Source organism: Sinocyclocheilus rhinocerous, unplaced genomic scaffold (assembly GCF_001515625.1).
Source record: "Sinocyclocheilus rhinocerous isolate Xijiao unplaced genomic scaffold, SAMN03320098_v1.1 scaffold3663, whole genome shotgun sequence".
Taxonomy (NCBI): domain Eukaryota; kingdom Metazoa; phylum Chordata; class Actinopteri; order Cypriniformes; family Cyprinidae; genus Sinocyclocheilus; species Sinocyclocheilus rhinocerous.
Genome location: NW_015630018.1, coordinates 105,428 through 114,881, shown reverse-complemented (window position 1 = coordinate 114,881; position 9,454 = coordinate 105,428). Strand labels below are relative to the sequence as shown.

Sequence of the window (9,454 nt, the reverse complement as noted above, 5' to 3'; positions counted from 1 at the left end):
ATGTTATGACTTCAAAACAATTTTAATATGCTGGGAGATTTGAAAACTGATGCTTTTGAACGTTAGCACCACACATATCCAGCTTCATATCAATGTGTTTTCATCGACGGTAGGTTTGTTCGGTAGCTCACGGAGTACGGAGACGTACTTGAGAGGCGAGGAGCTCCGGTTCGAATCCCGTGTAACTACGGTTCGACAAAACGGTTCAAATCTGCATATAAGTAAGTTCAAATGACAAGGTTGCATCAACAAATGCGTTTTAATATCAGTTTTGCATTTGTTAACACTATCGGGTAGGTTTAGGGTTGGGTTTGGTGTAGGGCATATTTCCAACACGACAGAGCATTAACTTTTAGCGACAGTCCCCGGATATTTGAATTCTGAATCGCCGCAATATTAAGCCTCAAATGTCAAATATACATCGGGTTGGCTTCTTCTTTAAATAAAAATATGAATGGTATCATAATGTTACACTAAAACTAAAACAATGGAAAAACCCTTAAGATAACATGTAGAAAGAAAAAAAACATATCTTAAGCGTGCAGAATAACAAGTGGACTTTGAACGATTAATTGCCGCTTTGAACGATTACATAATTGTGGCATCCATAATTGTAATTGCGATTAGAAATTTGATTAATTGTGCAGCCCTATTTAGTATAGCTACAAAATGTAAATAATATGCACGTTAACATGATTGTGACAAAAATTGCTTGCCATGACAACACTATACTGTAAACACTAAACCAACTGTAAAACAATGACTTAAACAGCTGTACATCTCAAATAATACATGTTTTAATTGAAAAATTAATGCAAGTAAATTGTCTCTTTCACTTTAATTTGGGAGTGCCTCATTACCTACATATTGCTTTTTTTAAAGAAAACCAGGGATATGTCACCTTTTTTTTGTATTTATCAACATTATGCCGCAAACGCTGTTGACAGCTTAACCTATAATGAAACTGGAATATTCTTTGAATAGTTCAGGTTGGGGTTTGTATGAGCGATAGTTTGATATATATGAACAGTCTCTGATGCTCTAGTATCGTTGTATCTATGTTTGTACCAGCTTGATGATGATGGTATAAGACCTGCCTCCCAGTTCCGGTCTGTGATCATTCATCATTTATGGTGCTTTGAGCGCTTGCCGTGCTGTTTGATCGCCTGCGCTGTGATTATGCATCACTCCGTCCTTATGTAACGTTATATAACATAACCACCCACATCACTGCAGCTCTTTCCAAACTCAAGTGTGTGTTTCTGGGCACTGATGGAATGAAGACATTTAGATGATTGTGAGCCTGTTGAAACACTGACACTTGTGATGTTGATGTCTTTGACATTTGCATGTTGCTTAGAAAAAGCAGAGAGTGAGCGGTGTGGAGGAAGATGGAGGATAGGATGGCGGGATGAGCAGGAAATGAGGTCAGGTAGCTGACGGTTACTATGCAAACTCAACAGTGCATTTAACATTTTACATAAGCAGAACATTTTCATTCTAGTTTTTGTGTGGTTCGGGTTTGATAAAATGAGGCTCTTGTTTCTGAGAAGTGGGTGATAGTACATTTCATGGCACGCTTGCTTTTTTGAGATTAAAGAGTTCATTGTACTATGAATCATACTGTACATATCAGAGCTCAAAACCTGCACTTGAGTCAGAAAAGAGCACTTATTGAAACAACTTGTTCTGAATATACTTGAATATTTCTGATCATTGTTGAAAAGTTTAGATTGCTTTACTTTACACTTTTACTGATTGATTCATGTCAGTGCTTTAGCAAAGACCTGTGCTTCACTTGTCTGCGTTTAGATCATCAAGACTGTCTTGCCTCATGGGTTTAAGTGCGTTACTGCAAACGTGATTTGGATTTTTGTTTTTTTTACAAGCTCAGGGATGGGTCAGAACTATTTTAGAGTTAAAACGGCATAATCCAGATGATGATGGAGTTTAAGCTGTGACCTTTAATATTGATTTAAAGACTGTATTGGAAAATAATGTTTAAACCTGTAATGGCTGACAAATGAAATAATAGTAAGAATTTTTTTTTTTTAATCAAAGGCCCAAACTGAGCAAAATATTTAATATGGTGCAGTTGCTGATATTTATATGACCATAAACTAGGATAAAATTCTGATAGCCTGTTGTAACGGTTTAGATCAGGGGTTTTCAACCTTTTAGGACATGCGCCCCCCAAGTTTGTCTAATTTCACTCGCGCCCCCCCAACATCCAACACAAAATCTGTTTGTGCACTTCAGGTGTGTGAGCGGTGCACATAGAAATGCTCTATCACAGTGCGTGAGTACCGCATTGAGATGTCTTGGGCTTAAATGGCTTAAAATTACTTTAATGGGGGCGGAACGCGGTACATACCGGTACATACTGCGATACGTTTCATGTGTAGTGTATCGCGGTTTTCGGTTCGGTTTGAATATCGTTACACCTCTAAAATCTCAAAATAATATGTCTTAGTATGATTTTTGAATGCTTAGTTTTATGATTAAAGCTCTGTAGTTTTTTTTTTATTGTGGGGGACAAAACATATAATGCAATGCAATACAATGATGATTGAGAGATGAACAAATAAATGTTCAGCAAAAGTCTTAAAAAAAAAAAAATGTAACATGATTTTACTAAAAAACATTTGATCATGTCCAGGCCTTTGCGTATCAAATATGACACAGTAGGCTTTATGGAGTTAAAGGTGTGTCATTTCTGTGCCATAAATGGCATCAAGCAGAAATGCAAAAAATAAATAAATAAAATTGTTTTCGAACAGGTTTCCCAAATGTTCCTACCATCTGTCACTGGTTGATCAAACTGACTCACGGTGTTAGTTATAACAACACTGGATTCAGTTTTATGTAAAGCCAAATAAACTGAAAAGTAGTTTAACATCAAAAAATACTGACATCACATTTAACTGTGATCATACCTCAACATGATAGAGCAGCAGATGATGTTAGTCTGTGCATGTGTGCGCTTTTTCTCTCTCTTTGGGCTAACCTGGCTCAGAGAACGTCAAACTCCTGTGAACCCATCAGGTGTTGAGTGTCAAACTGAATGAGTGATTGCACAAACAGATGGACTCACTCGTGTCGTTTTGGGAGAAGAAAGGAAATGGCCTTGAATTAGCCATTCCGCCCGTTTATGACCAGCGTTTTGCTCCAGACACATTTGAGAAAGCAGAAAGATCAATCTTGTCAATTAGAGATGGGACTGAAAGCCCACTTCCTGCCAGACTGACTGGTCAGTTGCAGCATGCTGTCCTCAAACGCCGCACCGCCGCCATACGGGCCGAGTGTGTACATGTGGAAAGAGCTGTGATGGCGTGTGAAGCCACTGGCACAGGTAGCAGTCAGGGTGTGAGGGTTCCTTCAGGTCTGCACCGCTGGAGACTCTGACGCTGAGCGTTTCATCTCGGCTCCAGCGGTTTCATATTCTCTGCCTCCGCTTGGCTTATTGATCTGGAAGCCAGCAGGCGGGAGGTCTCTCATCCAGCCCTCCATTTGGGCACTTTGCTCACTGGCGCTGGAGAGGATCGAGTCCTGTGGTATTGATCAAAGGGAAACGCTGTGTGTGTGTGTGTGTCGGCATGTCTGGATCCAACATACTGCTGTCAGAAGAGGATGAACAATCCAGCTGAGATAAGAGAGAAAGACAGAGGAAGAGTGTGTTCGATTATAATTAACATTCAGTGCAAACTACACATTAAATTACACATTTGAAGTGCTTCACACATGCAGCATGGCACATTAAATGAAAAAATAGAGATGAAAAATAGAATTTTGCACATGCCACTCACATCTTTTTAAAAAGCGAAATATAAAAGTCTTTCTCGGTCAATCAACCTTCCAGGTTTAGTGCAAGCCTGAGGAAGGCTGATTGACTTACACATTACTAAGCTAATAAAATTTTGTAAGAATGCAAGTTTGAGTAGTGTGTGAGATTTATGCATTTTTTAGCTTTTAAATTAGAATAATAGCATAATGATGCTACTACAACACATGCATCTTAAACGTGCCTCTTTAATTAAGAAGTTGACTTGATATTTGATAGAATAGGGACCTGTGTGGGTTTTTAATGGACAATGTTGATATTTAGAAAGCAGGAAGACCATGTAAAGTTTGGGGTCAGTGAGATTTTTGTTTGAAAAAAATCTTTATGCTTTTTTTCAACATAAAATTGGATCAATAGCCATTTATAATATTACAAAAGATTTCCATTCTAAATTAATCCTGATCTTTTGAACCTTCTATTCATCAAACAATCCGCAGCACATTGATGATAATAAGAAATGTTTCTTGAGCAGCAAAGCAGCATATTAGAATGATTTGTGAAGGATCATGTGACACTGAAGACTGGAGGAATGATGCTGAAAATTCAGCTTTGATCACAGGAATAAATTACAGTTTAATATATATTAAAATAGAAAACTATTATTTTATATATTTTCAATTGTAATAATAAATCACATTATTACAGTTTTTACTGTAATTTTTTTTCAAATAAATGCAACCTTACAGTGTGCAAAAGAGAGTTTTTTTCAAAAACATAAAAAAAAAAAATCGTACTGACCCCAAACTGTTGAACAGTACCTTATTTTACAAACATTTACTTCAAATTCACCCCCAAAACATTTGTAAACAAAGTGTGCCTCACCTGTGTTCTCATTGACAGCTGGACAGAAGTGAAGGTGGAGTTAAGACAGGCACAGTTGTTGACCGATGCGTATCGTGTGTGTGTGTGTGTGTGTCTGTGTGTGTGTCTGTGTCTGTGTGTGTGTGTGTGTCTGTGTGTGTGTGTGTGTGTCTGTGTGTCTGTGTGTCTGTCTGTGTCTGTGTCTGTGTCTCTCTGTGTCTCTGTGTCTCTGTGTCTTGAGATAGAGAGGAGAGAGTCGTGTGAATGAAGCAGGAAGTTGATTTCATTACACACAGTGAGCAGGTTCAGGCCTGATGAATCCCCATGTCCAATATGGAAATTCACTCCACTTTTTTTCCCCTGCGTTTTATTAATGTTTTATGACAAACCCATTTCAGTGAACAGTAAATAAATACATGGGTCTTGAAATATTGATTTGAGTTGAATGTTTTTTTTTATTACGTGTGAAGGAAAAACTTGTATCATGTATAATTCATATCTTTTGTAACTGTGGCGTGACAAAGGAGATATGAAACTAGCACATCTATGAAATAGTTAGGAAATTGGTTACTGTGGGCTTTGGTCAGGGTTTGCGTCATTATACAAAAATATTTGACCACAGAATTACTCAATTGACCATTTACAGTCAGGTATTCCAGAGAGCCCTGTGATAAATATAGATACACAGTTAGTCAAAATAAAACCAAAATCACAGCAAGGCTTATTACATCACAAAGGCTGTGGTTTAATTGTAATTTTACAGTTGTTGTAATAATAATAATTAATAATTAATTTGAGTATACCAATAGTAATATTTCTTATTTTGTTTTTATTTAGTCATGTTTATATTTTATTTTGTAATAATAGCTATTATTATTGTTGGTGGTGGTGGTGTTTAATGTTTAAATGTTTGAAAATGAATTAAATATTAAACATTGTATTTAATTGAATAAATATTAGTATTGTAATTTTGCAATGTAAAATAAAAGTATTATTAGTATTATTATATGTTTATTAAATACTGTTTTTCTATGTTACAGTGAAATATTACTATTGTAATATTTCTTATTTTGCCTTTTAGTAGTTTTTTTAATGAAACATAATTAAAATAATTATTATTATTGTTTAACATTTGAAATTGAGTGTCCATAAGATGTCCATAATTAGTAGTATTGTAATTTTAAAGTAAACTATTTTTTTTTTTACAGGGAAATATTATAATAGTAATATTTCTTATTTTGTTTCTTAATTATTTATAATAAATTATTATTATATTTTTCTTAAATACTCTTTTCTATTTAATAATAATAATGATAATAATAACTTGTTGTTGTTGTTTAATGTTTAAATGTTTAGGAATTAATGAAGACATCCATAAATATTACAATAAATATTGTCATTTTTATTTGATATTTTACGTACATAATCACAACATTTTAGCCAACTTGTGCAGCCTTACAAACATTTTTGTTTAATTGTAATTGCAATGTTATTTTTTTTTTTTTTTTTCCAAAATCGTTCAGTCCTCATACATAGTGTGGGTTGTGTTTATGGTGGCTTTGTGCTTTTATTAGAGGAGTATGAGCTCAGAGCTGATCCATGACTCATTCACCTCTCATTATGTCCCACTCCTTATCACCCCCTACGCTCGCTCTCTCTCTCTGTCTCTCTCTCTCTGTCTCTCTCTCTCTCTCTCTGTCTCTCTCATCTCTTGGATTGGGGGATTGGTTGCTGTAGGGGCGGGGTGAGCTCTCTCTCAGACTCTGCTGGGATTGGCTGATTTGAGCTGTGTGATTCAGTGTGACTGTCGTTGGGTCCTCCCCGCCTGCCCCCCTCGCTCTCTCTTTGAGGCAGCGTTCCAGAGAGGATATCTGCTGCTCACAGGCAGGACGGGATTAACTCAACAACTCATCTCATCTGCATATAGATGCTCAGGGAGAGCCAGACGCAGGGTCTTCACACAACTCAGGGCTTCATACACTCACTGGAGAAACTCTATTTGGACTAATTGGACGTTCACATTGCTGGTTTGTTTTGGCAGAAGATGTAGTAGAGTCTGATAGGAGCAGTGTAAAGTTTATTTAGTCGGTGTGTTTGGTGTGGAGTCGCTCCTCAAGCGTGCGAGATGCCGTCTCGCGAGTCCTATGTTCTCCGTAATGAGGAGAAGTCTCTGGTGCACAAGGCCAAGGCAGAGGGCAAGGAGCAGGGGATGGTGGCCGCTGCTCTGGGGATGAAGATGAGTCCTCAGAAACCTCCGGCCACTCTCTGGCAACCTCTCAAACTCTTTGCTTATTCGCAGCTCACGTCGCTGGTCCGTCGAGCCACGCTGAAGGAGAGCGAACGGGCGCCCAAGTACGAGAAAGTCCACAACTTCAAGGTAAGGATCCGGAAAGGCTCACGGCCTGCTTTAATGGGATTATTTTACTAGAAATCATTGTTTGCATGAAGACATTGTTAAAGTCTTGACAAGAGGAATATGTCAAGTTTTTGCCATTTTTTTGTCAAGATTTTCTGAAAAAGTTTATTTTTGTTACCCGATTTGATTTTTTTGTTCTTGTTTTATACATAAAGCTCAGTTTGATTTGTCCTTAAAACAAGAACAAAAACTATTTGCTTATGGGATAAGAAAAATAATCTTGGTAATATTTATTGATATATTTTTAAATAATATTGGTAATATTATTGTTTTTTTTTTTCGCATTTTCAAAATTATCCAATTTCGGTCTTAATTTTGATTCATAAATGATGTTTTTGTGATATAATAGTCTTGAAAAAAGAAATAATTTTGTCAAATTTTTAAAAATGAAAGAATTTGTATTTATTTTATATTTTATAGTTTTGTTACTTTGTTTCTTGTTTAATGCATAAATCTTGGTTAATTAAGTTTGATTTGTGCCTAAACGAGCAAAAACTATTTGCCACTGGGATAAGAAAAATAAACTTTAATATTTTTGGTATATTAGCAATAAATAAAATTGGTAATATTATTATTTATGGTTTATCACATTTTTATTTTTTATTTTTTGCCTAATGGTCTCGATTCCATCTCAATTCTACTATGATTCATTAAAATGTCGACTTTGTTGTGTTGTTGTGGGGGGGGGTGTTCTTGCCGTGGCAGCGAGTGCAGGTTTCTGGAGACGTTGGAAGAGTTGAGATGCTGTAAGCCGTGAGTCTGTTTGAGGCGGGGGTTATTTAGAGGCAGTTCAGCCAGAGGTTCTGAAAAACAGATAGAATAAAAACATCTTGTGTTTGCATGAGAAGAGGAAGGGAGCGCGAGGGAGGTTGTTTGGGGTGACAGATGGAGAGATTAGGAACTGATAGAGGATTGGTAAACATAACAGCGTTTCCTCATTTGGTTTCTATCATCAGCAGGTAGTGCCGCCCCAGACCCCCAGCCCCCCTCTCAGCTTCAGTTTGTCTGTAAAGTCAAACCCTCACAGACTGCTGACTCCACCAAGAGCTCTTTCTGCTGCTTGCTTTCTCTCATGCTTGCGTTTTTCCCCTTGTTGTTGCATGGTAATTGATGCTCAGATACTAGATAGTGACTGGTTTCATCAGCAGTACAGTGAAAATTACTTCAGATTCAAGTTATTATTGTTAAAAACATAGAACCATCAGTGTTTACACTGAGCTTCTCATGTTGATGTCAGTGTGATGTACAGTGATTTCATCATCTACTGTAAGATGGCTCTTCTGTTAGGATAGTAAACCCTGGCAGTTCCTACAGGAGCTCAGAGAGCCAGCGGGCCCGTCCCGCAGGAGCTTTTATACGTGTCTGATTGGATGAGCTGTTACCTGGTGGAGAGAAGAGAGCAAGAGAGCAGGGCTTTCCTCCTGATTAATGCCCCCCTCTCTCTCTCTCTCTCTCTCTCTCTCTCTCTCTCTCATGTTTTCTACCCTCTCTCTTCTCCTCTAATTACCTTTCAACAAAGATAAGGCTTTCTTTTGATAATCCAGTAAGCATCATGCTTTTCTTTGTCCTCTTTTCCATAAACCGCTAAATCCCCACAGTTCTGTAAATAATCAATCATTTCAATTCCTCAGACCTCTTTTATATGTAAATCGGGCACTTCTCATGTTGATGTCAGTGTGATGTACCGTGATTTCATCATCTACTGTAAGATGGCTCTTCTGTTAGGATAGTAAACCCTGGCAGTTCCTACAGGAGCTCAGAGAGCCAGCGGGCCCGTCCCGCAGGAGCTTTTATACGTGTCTGATTGGATGAGCTGTTACCTGGTGGAGAGGAGAGAGCAAGAGAGCAGGGCTTTCCTCCTGATTAATGCCCTCTCTCTCTCTCTCTCTCTCTCTCTCTCTCTCTCTCTGGCTGTTGATTAATTGTGATTGGATTAAACAGCAGTCAGATTTGACACTGCTCTAGTGTCTCTAATCACACAATCATCTTTATTAGCATGTTTAAACGGCTAGCAGAAGTTGATTTGTATGTTATTGTGTTTTCGTGTTGCCTTGCAGGTGCACACCTTCAGAGGGCCACACTGGTGTGAGTACTGTGCCAACTTCATGTGGGGACTCATCGCTCAGGGAGTCAAATGTGCAGGTAAATCAACACACGCCCAATGCAAAAGTACCATAGAAAACATGGGTTACACTTTATTTTAAACTGTCCTCGTTACAGTGTAATTATACATATAAGTACTGAGTAATATTAATTAACTACATGTACTTACTATATGGTTAGGGTTAGGATTTGACTTAGGGTTACTTGCATGTAATTATGCATAATTAATTGTTATTATAATTGTAAGTACATGTAACGTGTAACAAGGACACCTTAAAATAAAGTGTTACCCA

The 9,454-nt window shown here is 37.5% G+C and overlaps 1 protein-coding gene across 1 annotated transcript in view; it reads left to right on the top strand.

The window, feature by feature from the left end:
- The window catches only part of LOC107739458 (N-chimaerin-like), a 54,509-nt gene that overhangs the window by 32,800 nt on the left and 12,255 nt on the right, over positions 1-9,454 (top strand). Inside the window, exons 7-8 of the mRNA XM_016551563.1 lie at positions 6,942-7,019; positions 9,116-9,200. Coding sequence (XP_016407049.1) covers positions 6,942-7,019; positions 9,116-9,200 — 163 coding nt within the window. The remainder of the gene's footprint in view (positions 1-6,941; positions 7,020-9,115; positions 9,201-9,454) is intronic.